The 17,913-nt window shown below is 39.5% G+C and overlaps 1 protein-coding gene across 6 annotated transcripts in view; it reads left to right on the top strand.

Moving 5' to 3' along the window:
- Cacna2d1 (calcium voltage-gated channel auxiliary subunit alpha2delta 1) overlaps positions 1-17,913 on the top strand; it is a 430,807-nt gene that overhangs the window by 65,366 nt on the left and 347,528 nt on the right. For all 6 annotated transcript variants that reach the window (XM_087656129.1, XM_087656128.1, XM_087656127.1 and 3 more), the window contains 1 exon segment: positions 10,706-10,787. In XM_087656129.1, the coding sequence (XP_087512255.1) occupies positions 10,706-10,787 (82 nt within the window).

The raw sequence follows: 17,913 nt of genomic DNA, 5'->3' as shown, positions 1-17,913 counted from the left end.
ATGGATTCTCTCCCAGCTTGTGACTGGATCTCTTAACGTTGAAGGCTTTACTTAAATGTTTTAGTTTGGATTGACCAGACTCCTCAGCCACTGTACATATATGAATTGTGCCTTACAGTGTCCTTTAAATTAACCAAGAACATAACATAAAAACTCTATGTAGGTATAGTTGTCTAAGGCTTTTCCCACCCAGATATATATTGAGGTACTTAGGCTTTGACCTATTTTCTTTGTATAAAAGGCTGTTGCTATACACTATTGTTATTTAAACATTTGCTAAGGTGATATAATTTGAAAAGTTAATTAGAGGCATTCTTTTTTCCTCCCTGTCTTCAGTATTCATTGCAGGAGTCTTTCAACAAAGTACTGCTTTCTGAAAGGCATTGTTTAGCAGCATTAAAGCATATAAACCTTGCCCATTTGATAAGCAAACATTGATTTTTAAAACAGAACCTGTTACTTGTTTTGATTGTTACATGATGCTATAAGGTGTATGTATATATAACAATCTTATATTTAATGAGATAAAATCTTTAATGAAATCTTATATTTAATGAGATAAAACCTTTAATGAAATAAAATCTTTCAGTTTTATCCACATCCTGTGTATTCTAAACACACCCATCCCTTTTCCCATCCCAGTAACCAATGATAGTTCTACATCTTTATTTGAACTTTAAAAAAAAATCTTGAGGAAAAATATTCTCCTTTCAAAAAGTTTATAGTGTTAAGAGGGGGAAATATAGTTTGATTAAGGAAGAAAGAGAGAAAGAAAGAAAGAAAGAAAGAAAGAAAGAAAGAAAGAAAGAAAGTAAGTAAAAGCAAGTTCTAGCACTGTTTTTATTAGACAGCTAAGAAGAGGAAGCTGGTTGTAATTCCTCTCCAGGAATCAACCTTCTGTTAGCCTTGGCCCATGTGTGCAGTGTAGCAGAGGGCGGTGGGAGGGTAGGACGTGCGCTGCTCAGGCAAAGAAGGTCAGAGAACCACATTCTGGGGGGCCAGGAGGTTGAAAGCAATTTAACTGCAATATCTTTTCCGAGCTGGGCATTTATTTACCAGTTCACGTTCTAAGGTTTTATTCCTAGTTCCCCAATGCGTTGTACTCAAGAAGAAAAGGACACAGACGCCAGAGGCAAGCTAAGCTTGCAGTCTTCTTTGTTTCTGGTCTTCAGAGACTGAGTTATTGTCTTATTTGCAAGTTAATGTATTTGCTTTGACAGCTTTTGATTGTTAGGTAAACTGGGCCCTGGAACAGCTGTGAGATAAATGATCCTGTGGGCTGTATTTAAAAGAAATGCTCGACAATCAGGCCGGCCTGGGCTTTTATGTTCATGCATTTGTGTATGTGAACCTGCAACTAAAATAATGAGGGCTGGAGGGGGCAGCCATGCTTGCCCACTCATCTCTGAACTTCTGACTGTTGCTTTTAGAATACTGTATCCTAAGACACACATCAAAGCCGACTCTACTACTCGATGTGGAATGTGCGTGTGCTGGGGCTGGTGTGAGACCCTGATGCCGTGGGCCTGTGTCTCATGTTCACAATTCTGTCATGCTAATGAAAGCTGGCCGGAAATAACAACAATAGTGCTCCCTTACTCTGTTAATCCAGAGGAGGCCTTAACATTTTAATTTGAGGAAAATCGTCCCGTGTAAGTAATCCCATGCACATATGCGTATGTGGTATGAATGAGTATATAATTGTGTTATATGTGAAAGGAAGGAAAGACATAGATTTTTGGTGTTTTGTCGATAATAGAAGCACACGTTTTTCTTTCCGAGTGAAAATAAAGACTTGTATAAACTCCATTTTGCCTTTTTTTAAAAATGTGTGGGAAACAGACTTTGAACCCCTGGTAGCTATCATAATCCAGCAAGCAGAAGTTATGGCCAGAGAGCTGAGGGCCACTGTGATGTGGGATGACTAGAATGCAAACGTTTCTCATCACGTCATTTGAAACGAGTGAGGATTGTGTTACTTTTTAAGGACAAGCTATTTTGCTCCGTTGGAAACTCGTTCCTTTTGGCTTTAGGCAACTTAAGGTCATCTCGCTCGTCTCCTCACCTATAAAATAAGGCTTCGAAATCATCTCAGTAGATTTTTTCTTTTTATGGAACAGTTGAAGATGTTGTGCATACAGTATGTTCAGAATAGTTCCTGGAACACACAGGCTGAGGCGCCCATAGCTGTTTTCGGAGTCTGCAGTAAATGTTCATCACTCCGCCTGTTGATGACACTATGAAGAAATGCATGGCCCGTCTATTTCAGAGAATTATGTGTTCTTGTGGATGCTGGGCTGGTATCACTGCACCATGCTTTGTAGGAGCGGCTGGCTATTGCTTAGGAAAATTAGGGAGGAAAGGTTTAAGAGACTTTGAGGATTCCGGTTTAACAAAAGAGGAGCCGGAATCGATCTGGATGGTGGGAGTCTGGGGGTGAAGCTAAAGAAACCTGTGGATGGGGGTTTGCAGCTGGGGGGACCCATGATTAAAGAATAAGACAAAGTGACAAAGTTTCACAAATATGTGCTTGTGAAACGTCTAAGCCTGCTGACTGCGGACACAGACCCGAGTGGGGAAGAGGACTTCTCGTTTACCTCAGAGTCCCAACATTAACAAGCATTCGCAGGTCCTGCAGTACTAGAACTATTTGGTGGCTCACATAATCACTGAGAGAAAAGGAGACGAGGATTTTTTTTTGCCATGACATTAAATAATGTTTATACGCTGGAATTAGGCTAAACTACATTTCGTGAACCTGTTCTCTTGTGGCCCAGTCAAAATACAAACGGAAAAGGAGAGGAGGTTTCCTCACTAAAATGCGGTTTCGTAATGAGCCATTAGACATTCAGCTCCTTTGGTTCATAGAAACACCAGCAGCAGATTGCGTGGCCATGTAGGACACCCCAGTTGGCATCAGGCTCTGCGGGGACGGTGCTGGAGGTTATAACTAACTGTGATGCTGTAGGCTAAAAGGCTTAGGGCACGCCTCACACGGGACACCTCCCCCATCCCCATCCCCCACTCTGCTCCCCATCTAGGTAACCTGTGACATTATAGTATCAACCTGAAAGCATTTTGCTTGTTTGTTTGGGATCCGGAAACAAATTGTAGCAGTTTAGGCAGAAGCTATTAACTAAACCGATTTAAAACATGCAGATAAAACAAAAAGAATGATTCCAAGATGACAGGCAAAGTCTTGTTCAGGAAGACTCTCTGCTCTTTGAAAACGGAGAATATGATTAGGTGCAAAGTGGATTCACACATGTTGAGGTGAAGGCCATTGGAAAACAAAGGCAGAGACACTTGAGTAGTGAATAATGAGGTTTATTTATTTGGTACAGCTTCGTCTCCCACTGCCAGGCCCTTTAACTCTCCACCCTGATTAGTGTGATCACATCCTTTTCTCAGTTTCCCAGGATTCCTCTGGATAAAAACGGAATCGAATCCTCAAGCATCTCACAGGTTGAAACAGCTTCCTTCTAAGAGAGCAAGCGGTGTTACTGAAAATGCCTAAATTGCCAGTAATTTCAGGAACGAGTGCTCCTGGAACATCTCAACCGTCACACAAATTACAAAATAAAGGAGATGCCAAGTGACTTTATTACACACGGGCACACAACACTCACTTGTGCATTGTTACCATGTCCTGAGAAACGCGTGTTTAGTAAATTTATATGCCTCCCAAATCTTTGGGTTACTCGATGCTATTTTTACCCAATTGCAGGGACACCGTGGGTGGTTTATTATATAACAAAAATAGGAGCAGTTTATCATTGGTTAAATATTTATAGCAAGTAGAACAGTTTACTTTTGAAATATCTTGTTACCTAAATTTATGGACATGTTATTTATATGTTAGACAGTTAAAATGGCTCTTTTGGTAGAATTTTGGGCATTTTAATTGTTCCCGGCTCCTTAGGGCACCGCTGTGTCTTTTGTTCACTCGGGATAAATATAAAATTATTGCTTAAAAAGAATGCACAGGCAGAGACTTGCCTCAGGAAAGGCCTCTCAGTGTAGCAAGGCAGGCTTTCTTTTCTCTATGCTGTAGCCCACATTCTTCTTTTGTCTCCACAGTAATTACTAGTGGAGTAATGGGGAAAAAATGTGTGTTTTAATATTTTTCCCCTACAAATAGCAATGGCTTCATATTCCCCATCTATTTTCCACAGGGCTTCATATTCCTCATCTATTTTCCACAGGGCTTACCCACATCAACGTAGAATGAAGGGCGGTCCTCAATATAAACAACGTAAGCTTCTGACTCTTACCTCCTTTGGTAAACTCAAGTTATCATAACAGTTCTTCCTTCTCACTGTGACCTCATTGCTCTACCCAGGCAGTAGCTTAGCTTAACCCGCTTAGCTTTTAAAATAATTAAATCAGTAGCTTGACACTTCCTGCTCAACGGTTTTACTCCACAATAGATTAAATGAGGTGTAATTGTGCTTTTCCTGAGTTTGATGTTCCTCAAGTATGAACAAAATGAAACGGGTTGCCATTTTCCTTTCTTTCTGAAAAAAGGAAGGGTGCTGTGTTACCCACAAACTGAACCTCAAAAGGAATATTAATTTGATGGCAGCTTTTTTCTTTCTTTTAAACTCCACGAAAATAAAACATTTCCTGTGCTGTCTTTTTAGGATTTTGGCCATTTATATACCATAAAAATCAATAGGCATGCTTGGTATTTTACTTACTCAGTAAAATATTTGCCCCATTAGGTATGCTGTTGGATGCCCCCTGTTACGTGGATTCTGCAGAAAACATTAAACACTTGGAGCTTTGTAGTAACTGTGAAGTGAGTTCTGAGGACCTAGGAGGATAATAATACCAATTTTTTTTTTGCTCTGACATTAGATAAACATTTGAATTTGGAATGTTAGACCAGACATTACGTATTCAGACAGTTTCATGTAGACCAGGCTGGCCTTGAATTCACAGAGATCTGCCTGGCCCTGCTTCTAGACTCCAGGGATTAGGGGCTGTGCCACCATTGCTGAGCAAACCCAGCTTGAGTATCTGAACTCAGTTCCTCATGCTTATCTGGCAAGTACTTTAGTCTCTGAGCCATCTCCCCTATCTAAGCATCTCCCCTATCTACCACTAAGATACCTTTCAGCCTAGTCATTTGCTCTTTGAAAACACATATATGTTGTGGAAAATGCATATAAATGATGGAAATGGAATATGTGTAACAAGGCCACACTTTTCCTTACCATGAACAGCCAGATCTTTTTTTTTTTTTTTATAAAGCTGTTCCGATGAAAACTTGTAAAAAGTTACTGAGAAAAATTCGAAAATTGCTGATGCATAGTATTTTCATGGTTAATTGTGTTATAGGATGTCTGATTCCATAGCTAAAGGATTTAGCAAACAGGTACTTTATGAATATAATGCATAAGTTTTTAATTTGAATGCATATTTTAGGGTTTTTGCTGTTTGGAGTCAGTAGAGATCGTGAAGTTGCTAGAACCTTCGTGCTCATCTTCTTTGCTTTCCGCTCACACCTGTTGTAACTGCGGCACATTCATGGACAGTAGTTTTCATCCATCCTGTTGTTGGCAGCCTGTGCCGGTAAGATGTACCCCGGCTGACGGGCCTCAGTGAATGGGATGTCCTCCAGTGTAGTTCGAAGCCTTAAGTACTCTCTAGTCATCTTTCCAGCCCCCTTTCTGACTCCTTTTCTGAAGACCCACTGTCAATAAACAGATAACTTCCCTTTAATTGCTCAGGAAACAGAGAAATTGAATGGAGCTAGTGAGCTCGAAGTTTTTCTCTAGTCTTTCTAGTTGTTTCCACTTGTCTCAAAGATTCCTTCAAGTTTGACTGGAAGCAGAATCTTCCCTTGGGGAGATGCATCATGTTCTCCCTTTATTTTGCTCTCTGTGAATGGATTCCACACTTTTACCTTCTCATGGTTATGATACAGTCCGTGTGTTGGATGCTAGAATTACTTTAAGTATTGTGAAATTCGTGTCACAGATTCTGTGGTGTCGGTTGCTGTAGTTGTACCTAGGAGATGGGCTTCTGGGCATGCCTGTATGGTATTGTGTGTGGTGAACTTGGAAAACTTGCTCATTGTGGCGGCACCGTTTCATGGACTGGGAGTCCTGGACCGTACAGTCAGAGAGTAAGAGCTGAGAAGCAACTTTGTTTCCTGGCTGTGAACACAACATGACCAGCTGCTTCAAGCCCCTGCCTCCTTGGCCTCTGTACTTTTGAACTCAGCTTTTTAAAGAAGCCCTTTCTCATGTAAGTTGTTTTTGTCAGGATGTTTAATCACAGCCACTAGTAAATGAAGCTAAAATGAGGCTATTGAAACACGCAGATGAATAAAAGAATAGCATGCAAATTAATTGGCAATAAAACGTTTTAGTGACGTGGAGACCTTGAGGAAGTGAAGACAGGAAAGTCCAGGTATGACTGCATGTTCTCCGGATAATCTGCTGACGACTGCAGGACAACAGGAGACAATGCTTGCATACTAGTAGCCTGGGGAAAGACTGCATGGTCTGCTCGATTCTGCTATTCCTTACCACAAGAGGTTTTTGATGTATGTGTGAATCAGGATAGATATTGGGACCATAGTAGTCTTTAGAGGAGAAGGGTAGGACAATGTCTGAGAGCACAGTCTTCTTGATTGTCTTGCCAAATCTAGAGCTCCCTTTAGTGCACTGTGTACCACCTCCTTCATTGCCACTAAAGATGTGGTCTCTCTGACAGTGCTCCATTTTTTTTTTTTTTTGACCTTTTAGGCAGAAACATTTCAATGGCCCTATCTTGTTTTAAAACACACACACACACACACACACACACACACACACACACACACACACACACACAATGTAAAAACAAATGGGAGCCTTAAGACCTCAGAGTCTCCTTCTCCATGCTGAGGTAGATGCTCTTCTCTGGTTTTTTGTGGCTGGTAGATCTACCATTCACGAAGCTGTTGTTTGGTCTCAGAGCTTCTGTGATCCCATTGTTAGATGCCCTTCTCTTGCTACCACTCAGATCCCTCTACTGGTTCATTAATGGTTGTTTTCCTCAATTCTAATTACTGTTTATTTCCTTCCTTGTACCTGGTCTTTAGGGAGTGCTACATTGATTTGCCTGTGTCCTTGCTAGACACTGAAAACCACCAATCTTTACATTCTGCTCAGGTTTTTCTTCTGCCAGCGCTGAACCCGTTTCATTCAGTTGCTTAGTGTATACTCAGGTCTCTGAAAAACACCTCAAATTCACAGTCTCCTTGGTTGGAGTGTAGCTCGGTGGCAGAGCCCTTGGCCAGTGTGAGCAAGACCCTGGAATCAATCCCCAGCAAGGCACCAGAACAACAAACCAGCAGAGACCAATTCATCTAAGCCTCTAAGCTGTTCATTGCCTTCTACCGTGTGCTTCTGCATTTTCTTCTGATTCCCTGCGTCAAAATGCCCCCATCTGCTCCTGAGAAGCTTCCAAAATAACCTGCCGGGGTCTTCCTCCCATTCACTTGTTGTATCCACAGGTAACTGTGGTCTGTACAGACTTCAGAATTTCACTTAGCTTCTATTACTGTTGAGTGAATCGAGTAATTGATATTTCTTACCTGTGCTCTCCATCCTTCCTTCTTCTGACCTCCAGCCACCATCTATTTGGTGTCAGGAAAATGTATTTTCTCATGTCCGCAGGCTTCTCCTTGACCTTGTCACTGATACTCATTTCCTAATACTACCATCCTTTTTGCGCATACAAACCGCATCCCCAGTAATATCACTTAAGAGATGGTCTGTACCTCTTTTTTGTCTGGCTGAATTACCCCCACCTCTAATTCCTGTCACTTCATTGTCTAGAAGTAGCTCGTTCTCCAACTGGTCAGGCAAGCTGAGTTGACTGAAAGCACTGTGTTCTCTGTGCCTTCCTTGTTGGTTCCTTTTGTCTTTCAAATACCACTTTTTAAGTAGCTATTGCCATGAACATTTGAAGTGGTTAAGGACAGTATGTCGCCTCAAGTATGCAAATATGGCATCTTGATTTAGTTACGTAAGGGGATAGAACTTAAGAAAGGGGCCGTGTCCACCGCCCCCCACCATACCCCGACCCCAACAAAGCAAGAGTTGTTGGGAGAAGTGTTCTTTATGTATTAAACCTAAGAAACAGCCTTGATCACCAGAGACAGGGTGATGGGGGTTCAGTGAACCCGGATGTAAACAAACTGGGAAGTAAGCTTGATCTTTCCCTCTTTCCCATGCCCTGTCTGGCTCTTGGTAGCAGGTAGCATTTCTGGAGTTCCGTTTTCTTAGGTCTCACTTGTCCTGTTCATCTTCCACATTTGTGATGTGCTTGGTCTTTTGTCATGGCGCATCCTGGTCCCATTCGAGACTCCAGGTACATGGAAAATGAATAAAACATTTATGCCTTTCTTTTGTTAACTAGCTCTTACGTTAATTGGGTTCCTGAAGACAATCAGAGAGCCAGAGTGAGAACTGAGGTGACTTGAGGCTGGTGCTGGGTTGTTCTCTCCTTCAGCCCTTCTTCCAGCCTCTGGCCCTCAGAACTTAGGCATTAAATAACTCTCTCTCAGCACCAAAGACATTTCTCAGTCATCACATTCTTCTTATTCTTGTTCTCCTTTGCCCAGACCGAGTTTTAATCCCATTTTTTTTATTCTTTCTAGCATGTGCGAGTGTATATTGGACAGTGTGACAGAAAATACAAAAATATTTTTAGTGTCTGATGCAATTTATTGCATGTAAATGTTATATTTTCTGAATGTCTTCCAGCTTCTGTAATATTTGAAGGAAATCGGGTAACAGTTAGAAAAGAAAACAGTATCTATTAAAAGAGAAGCTTGTACTTCGAAAGTATTCTTGACACCTTGTCATTTGGGGCAGAGAAGAATGTCTATGTCCTGAATAACTTCTCAGCCCAAGAGTGAGTGGTTCACCTCTGTGAATGTCACCAGTGACCATGCACTCAAATGTTAAGGTGGCACAGATCAATGTTCAGGGATGGACTATATCCATGCGTGTGCACACACACACTTACACACTCATGTTCTCTTTTTCATTCTATCTTTCTCCCTGTCCCTTGCCCCCTCCCTGCTCCAGCTTAGGTCTGCCTAACATTTCTTACTACTTGTCAATGTTAAGGAATTATATTTGAGAAACGATTCATTCTCTCTGGAGTTCAGGGCTTAGTAGCTGTGTATAGTTGAGAAAATCTGACTGGAATTAAAAAATGTTGTCTGTTGTCTTTGTTTTTACCTGTACATCAATGTGATTTTTTTTCTTCTGATTATAGAAGTGAGCACAATAATGATGTAATACTATCAGTGTTATCCGGTTAGTGTTTATACTGTAGTTTAGATATGTACACCCCATTCATAAATAGCATGAATTGTAATATTGGGCATTACCCACACTGTTTATTTTGATGGTTCTGCAAATTTTATTTGATGCTGTTTTTGATAGTCATTTACCTTTCCCTCCCTTATCCATACAGAATTACTGAGAACACATTTATAATGATTTTATTTGTGCTAAAGCATTCCTGCTTCTAATATATTTTATTCACTAAGTGGTTGTTTCCCATGTTAATGGTTACTTTTTTCCCATAGGTAGTTCGTCATCTTTATGACTGACTTTGAGCTTTCCTTCCTTCTCTCAATTCTGTGTTTTTTAACATGTTCTCCCAGACAGTATTTCCAGGTTGGATTTTATTTTTCTTGATTCTGTTTCTGAAATGAAGTTGATGACTTAACAAACTGTTGGAATTCACCATTGAAGGAAGAAAAGACTCACACACTTCACTTCCTTGATTCAAATCACATACACTTGATGTTCGAAATCAAACCTCTTCTAAGCATCCTGACTCTGTTACCCTTGTTCTTTATGTTTTCCTGGAAAAAAGGCAACACACTGTAGACTTGCAGCATGTAATGCCATAGGAGAACGTTATGTTGTTGAACGTCAAACTGCATTCATTCGAATGCTGGACACTGGGCGCTATCCAGATTTAAATGTTTATAAAATGTACTGATATTAATGGTTCATGTTTCAACATATTAAATGCATTAATTACAAGAGTGTATCTGGAAGTACTTGAATTTAGATGCTGAAGGAATAACTTTCATGAGTAGAACGCTGCTTTGAATACTGCAGTGCTGCTCCGGTCATTCAGGACCTCAGAGCGCAGCTGGGAAGATGAAATGCCCTTAGCCTTTGTGTCCTGAGCTATCTGTGACCTTGTGATTTGTCTTGGGGAAAGCTGATGAAGACATGATCATTTCATAGGTACTCATTTCATGATCAGAATATACAGTTTATGTGTATTTTTGAATACATAGTAACTGTTTTCATGAGTTTTTTTTTTTTTTTTTTTGAGTGAGCACAGGTTAACTCTTTTGATTTCCAAGACGACCCTGTCACTCTTCTCATTTCGATCTGGGGGCATTTCAGTGTGTACACACATGCAAATATAAGAAACAAACAGAAACAAATAACTCCAACAAAAATAAGTTGTGAAAGTAAAAACCCTAGTATGACAATGGTTCCATAGTGTTCTCAGTTTGAACGAGGAATGGGAAGGTAATCTTAGAGGGAACCGGAGAAGGAGACTAAAAACATAACTATTTATGTACATACACACGCATATAAAATGTCAGTGTGTTATCAGTATTTGTGGGAAATCTGATGGGACTTTCCTCCTTCTCATTCCGCAGTATCAAGTCATGGGTGGATAAAATGCAGGAAGACCTTGTCACACTGGCAAAGACAGCAAGTGGAGTGACTCAGCTTGCTGACGTGAGTATTCCCAGCCATGGATTGTGTCATCCCCCTGCTTAGTTTGGGCGCCATTACGTCTTTTAGGAAACCATAGCTTTCTATTACAGACACCCTCTGATTTCCAATGCAGGTGTCATGGTCAATTCTTTGGTATCCCCTGCACGGAGATGGTTATTGGAAACCAGAATGGCATGGCTAACAATGAAATTATTAGCTCCCCTGGCCAGAGATTAGACTTTACTATTTGAAATATTTGAAAAGCGTTTATAATCACATCTACTGACGAGGACGTGTCATTGAGATTTATAAAAGGTTCTGATGTGTAAAATGGGGACACCATTAAGAGGCTTTCTTTTTTAAAATTCTAAATTGGCTGTGCAGAATACTCTAAAATGAGTTTGGAAAGTGATTGGGTTATATCATAAAAATATTGTGTAGCAACTTAGATGAAATTGATGAAAAGAGATTCATCAATGGGTATGTGAACTGAAACCAGACATGTTTAGGAGTTTAATTTTTTTATTCATGAACATAAAAACTAAGTCAGGATCCAATTGTAAACCTTAATTTTTAAATGATTTACACAGGAAAGCAATTTATGTATTGCTTTAGTTTACCTGTGTTTTACATGCACTAGGTTTTCTGAGGTCAGGTGCGTAATTTTACTCTTGCCATCAAGCCAAGTGCTCAAAAAGTTTTGGATTTTGTAGCATTTTGCACATTAAATTTCCCAGGTTGAAGTGCTCCAGGTACATGTTAATGTCCTTTGAGAGAAGCATAAACACATAGTTAACTTATGTATCAGAAATTTCCAAAGAAATCCTAACAAGTACTTCAAAATTATCTTAGGACATTATCTTTCGCGGGAGGATACAGATACTAAACCCAAAATGTACTTAACATCCCTTGGTTATATTGTATATCCCCTATTTGAAAATCTGAACTTTAAATACTATCAAATCTTAAACCTTTGTAGTGTGGGGTTGATGCCCAGGTATGATGGAGTGCAATTCCAACGTATGCATGTGGGTCACACTGTGTGACCTCAGAGACATAAGCGATGCATCAGTTGTGAATGAATTTCAATTTAGTCTTCTGTCTCATCCCCAAGATATCTTATTATGTGTATGTAGCTATTCAGAAGTCTGAGGAAAGTCCTTTCAGTCCCATGTTTCTGAGAAGGTATACTCACCCTTAGTCTGCAAGATACTTGGTGGTGAGATGTATTTTTGTCACTGTGGATGGTCTCCAGTGCTTGGACACACAGGTACAGGGAGGGGTGAAAGCTCCAGTTTATGATCCATTTTGAAATGCGTGAGGATGTGCCACTGTGCTGGGTAGTATGTGGACCTGTATTTACGGGACAGGATTTGTAGGAGCAGATGTTTTCTGTCAGTGTTTGGTTTTTAGATTTAAGTTGACTGTGGAGGAAGCTTTCATTTAACCCCAGAGACAAATGACAGATTTTAATGTTAAGTTTTAAAACTTTTATTGGAAAGATGAGAATTAGCCTCATGGCTCTGCACCGGCTGATTTCATGGTTACTCCTGCTGTTCCTATGGGAAAGTTTCTTCTAAACTTGTGTTTTCTTTTTCTTCAAAAATAATAATGCCAAAAAATTAATGTGGTTTCTATTATGCTTTTCTGTATGGTATAGATTACTTGGACAGTTATAAGTATTGATGGATGGCTAAATGACTTAAGGTAGTAGAACAATGGACAATGAAGAAGATGAAGTCTAGATAATTGTTTGTGAGACATATGCCAAAATCCAGTGATAGAAGGATTGTGAAGAAATACATGCTGTATAATGTGGGGGATTGGAGTTGGGGAAGGAAGAAGGAGGGGGAGAAAGAGTGAGAGGGGGAGGGGAGAGATACATGATCCTTTGCGCCTCATTTCTTTTCCTAGCAAGAAGGTTCTTGATGTGTGCAAACGGGTGTTGGTGTTGGTAGTGGGCGTTGTTTTGTTTGCTAGTTTAGGTGAGGATTTGTTCTGTTTTGTTTTACTTCCCAAAGGAATTTAAAGCTAAAATTAGCTGAAAGATCCCAACATGGAGAGTGGATTTTGGGCGGAGATTAGAGGCCTTTTGAGCAGGGGGTTCTGTTGTTTGACTTATACAGCGTTGGGAATCTTACCCAAAGCTTGATGCAGTGTATAATCTCCTACTGGGATGTGCTAAAGGAATGGTGGACTCCAGAAGGTGAATACATGGTGGAATTGGTGGAACTTATTTGATCCTAGGATAGAAAGTCACTACTGTAGAAAGAGCGCTACTTCTTTAGTTAATATAACTATGTTTTGCTGGCTTCATAGATACACCAAAGACCAAGAACCACTGGCATTACCTATAGTACTAACGTAATTATTTTTGGAATTTTTGAAAATTCCTTTATGAGATTGTGAAATATTAGCCCAAGGAAACTAATTAATATTGTTGAATGGATTCTATACATTAAATTTTCCTACATTAGTAAATTATTGTTGTATTGACGGACAAGCTTAGGGACTGGGGAAGTGGCTTATAGGCCTCACAAGCCCAACAACCACAACTCAGCCTCCAGCACTCATAGAAATGCCAGGCACACATAGTAGGTTGTCTGTAAATCAGTCTCGGGAGACAGAGATGTGCAGCTAGCTGACTAGCCAGACTTGTCACCAATTTTTCCATGTGTTATTTCTCAGTCTTTATTCAGTGCAGTGGGTCTCAGTCTGTGGGCTGTGACCCCACTGCGAGTTTGTGTATCAGCTATTTACCTTACGATTCATAACAATATCAAAATTACAGGTATGAAGTAGGAATGAAGTCACGTTATGGTTGGGGGTCACCACATGTGAGGAATTATACTAAAGGGTAGCAGCTTGAGGAAGCTCGAGAACCACAGATTCATTGGAAAAAGACTGGAAAACAGACACCCAATTATTTGCTTGTTAGATATTGGGCTCACACTGCAATGACAAAAGTTAGTTATAGTATATGTAGTTTTATGCAATTAAAAATGGCAGAAACATGGGATCCTTATTCAAAATGCTCAACTCAAATTCTACAGCAATGAATGAGGTTAGAGCAAATAGCTCTATCTAAAGATGCATTTAAGATGTGATAATACACACACACACACATACACACACATATACTCTCTCACACACACACACATACACACACATACACACACATACACATACACACACATACACACACATACACATACACACACATACACACATACACACACATACACACACATACACACACATACACACATACATACACACAGACACACACACATACACACACATACACACACACATACACACACAGACACACACATACACATACATACACACACATATACTCACACACATACATACACACAGACACTCACACATATACTCACACACATACACACACATACACACACATACACACACACATACACACACAGACACACATACACACACAGACACACATACACACACACAGACACACACACATACACACACACACAACTGAAGCTGTAATTATAAAATTTACATATGATTGTCTGTGAAACAGGACAAAAGCCTGAAGACTTACAAAGGACACACAATTTCTTTTCTTTTTATGGTGCTGGATATTGAAGCCAGGTTCTCTTGCATGCTAAGTGTGAGCTCTGAGCTCCATCCAGGAAACGCATGCTCTTTTAAACAATCTAAATCAGAAACTATTGAAAATATCCTCAAAAAAAAAAAAAAAAGAAAATATCCTCTGTCGTTCCTGACATGTGCATGCACACATTCTGTCAAGCAGGAGCTGGAGATCGAACTGATAGATGGAGAATGTGATGTTTAATCACTAGCAGACAGGTTTTCAAGTTGAAAGTCTTCATAGTATTCCTGAAATCAGCATCTGCGAGTACATCAAACATCCACCAGCAACCATTTCTTTCCTTAATCTGCTGAAAAGTGTTTTATCTTGATGATATCCTCAAAATTTGACCCATATCCAAATTAGGAGCTATTCTTAATGAATGAGCTCTGTAGTAATGAGAATTTGCTTCATGAAAAGATTTTCTAAAAATAAATCGATGAGTAAAAGCTATTTCATGTCTTTCCTGGACGATTCGTTTCTGAATCTGCAAACACTATTATTAACAGGGAACAGAATCCTGCCAGTATGTCAGAATACCTCCCATTGCATTTCACTGCTCCTCCCACACTCAGCCCAGGGAAAGCAGGCCACGGCCATGTAAGGAGATAGAATCACCTGGGAGATCTGTTCTGTCTTTTGTGGAGATTTGTCTTTAAGTCTCCTCCGTTCTCTTTGTCTGTCTCAGACTCCTCTTCACTAGCAGGGTCCACCGGTCCTTATGTACGTAGACTCATCATCTATGACTTTACAAGGCATTGCTGTACTTGTCAGTAATCTCAGCCCGGATGTTCTTTGCACTGCTGGTTCTTCACGCCCTACCTTGTTAATTCCCTGGACATGCTCTGAGATTGTCTCCTGCCTGGTGTACTGATTCGTGACGCTAAGGTTCTTTCTCACTTCCCGGGAGGACTTTTCTGTGTCCTTCCATGCTGCTGGACCAACGGTACTTTGTGGTACAGATTACCTTATATCTTCTGCCACTCTGAGACATGAGCTTACTCCTTTATAACAAAACGAAGCTCAAATTCCCTTCACTCTGACAATTCCAGGTCTCAGCAAACCTACAGCTATAGTTGGTTAAATGCAACTTAACCCTTTGCTAAAGTGAGAAATTAGTGTTGTATGTGAAACATTTAAGTGGCCTGCATTGCTGGCAAAGCTAGCTGCTTATAATAAACTTCTTGGGAAAGCTTTTGCGTTCTATGACACAATTCAAAGTGTCTTTACGAATCCTGTTTAAAATTACACTAACAAGTGGTGCCACTTGGTGTATAGTGTATTTGTGACGTTTTCAAATGTATTGTTTTCAAGATCATGTTGGAAAGATGGATTCAGTTTAGAAGAAAGAGATTTGAGAGAGTTTTATTTAATGAAAAAGAGTTAAAAACTGTAACCTATGTTACTATCACAGTGAAACTTGGTTTTGAAATGTAACAACGAGAGCCATTCGATACAGTTAAAATTCTGATGGAGGAAGAACATGCAGGTGACAAGTTATCTTTTTGTCATGGCTGGCAGGCATGGCTGTCAGAGGATTTGGACTATAAGATACTAAAGTAATTAGTGTGTCACGAGGCAGGCCATCTTGTCTTGAGTTCTTTTTTCGCTTTACCTTCTTTCCTCTGTAGCAAAACAGAGGCCAGGACCCCACAGCACTGTGACTTTGACATGATGATTCTGAAACTCTATCTGGTGCCAAAATGCCATACTATTCATAACACACTGACTCTTCTTTCATGAGAGAAACTGGATAAAGGACAATGAAGACGATCATTCAGACTTTCAGCAAAGGGGAAAAATTAAGTAGGAAAGATACTTAGATCACGTTTTAAATAGTGACAAGTTAACACGTTAAGATTACATATATATATATATGTATATATATATCATTTAGTGATGGGAAACAACATACCTATGAATAGAATGAATAGACATTATTTATTATAAGACTCCATGTAAAATCTTCTAATCTAAAAACTTCTTCATATATATTAGGAAAATTTCATAAGCCTCCACAATATCTCTGTTAACAAATAAAATCATAGTTTTTGAGTCATAAAATTAGTTTTTCAGTGGGTTGTGGTATGATATTGATTTATATTTATTTTGAGAGAGCATTCCAGTTTTATTTTATATATAAAATAGTATAACCAGATATTGGCACTATAGACTTCATCTTCCTTAACTTAATACATTTAAGCTTTATGAAGCAGATTTTATTTTTATTTCTTGTGATAGCCAACTTTCTATTACTATATGAAACATTCGAGTAATTAACTGAAATTTTTATTATTAATTATTAATTATTATTTATCTCAGTAAAGGTTTCGGTCTATGTGCCCTGCAACAAGCAAGCGCAGCATAGTTGTGGAATGTGGCAGAGCAGAAGTGCTAGCCCCACAGCTAGGAAGCAAAAGAGCAAAGTAGAGAGGTTGCTGGTATTTCCTTATTTCCTTCAGGAACTTCCCACCTAAGTTCTAAGAAGTTTCCAATAGATCCTACCCGCACAAAAGTTCCTTCACCTCCCAACAGTACCATTTTTAACATACGGGCAATTGGGTTCAGTCAATATTCAAATTATAGAGTAGTGACAACTTTGGAATTTTGGTTTCTTTAAAAAGCACAGAAAACTATAGGAATGTTTGCCTTTTAAACCCAGGTGTGGGGGAATATGGTGCTGTGTTGAGACAAGTGCTGCAGATGACTGTGATTTGCCTACTGCTCTAGCGGGGACATGTTTTTCCCCAGCTGCAGATAGTTTCTGCAATTGGGTGACGTTTGGGATTGTGGGAACTCTTCAGCAGGTTTATAAATGCTAGAGCCCTAATAGGGTGGTGGGTCTTAGGTCGTTGTTCTTTTTTGGGAGGTTGGTTATGGTTTGTTAATAATCTTGCTAAAGAAGAAAGAAAAGGAAAGAACGTAGATTCAGGGATTCCCTCTCTCTTCCTCTCTTTCCCCTTTCCTCTGTCCTCCTCTCTCCTTTTTCTCCTATTTTGGGATAGGGGATGAAACCAGGGAGGATAATGGGTAGAAGAAGAACCCAAAAAGTAGCAAAGATTAGTTGCGCTATAGTATTTAAGTATTTAAAAATGATAACAGGAAGAAAATGTTCTAAAATGTGCTGTATACATTAGACATAATATATACACATTTTCATTCTTGAAGATACTGAATCCACCTCCTGGAATTGTGGGACATATTTTACACTCCCTTTATCACAAGAAAGTAGACTTTATAGAGAAATGCACAAGATATTAACGATATGAGCACCAGCACATTGCACATTAATTCGCTGTATTGTTCTTACTGCACGACTTGTGTTGAGTCAATTAAAATGATGTCGAGGTTTATCTATTTGTAACTTGAATCAATTAATCTATTCATGTATTGTTGAGGTTTATCTATTTGTAACTTGAATCAATTAATCTATTCACGTATTGATGTTCTAGAATCTCGTTTTAGTCTGTAATGAAAGAGGTTCCTGTTGGGAGGAAATCATCAAGGATAGCCAGG

The sequence above is a fragment of the Rattus norvegicus genome, chromosome 4 (genome assembly GCF_021556685.1).
Source record: "Rattus norvegicus strain SHRSP/BbbUtx chromosome 4, alternate assembly SHRSP_T2T, whole genome shotgun sequence".
NCBI classification, from domain to species: Eukaryota; Metazoa; Chordata; class Mammalia; order Rodentia; family Muridae; genus Rattus; species Rattus norvegicus.
Note: the sequence above shows the minus strand (reverse complement) of the source record. Positions and strands in the feature narration are given on the sequence as shown.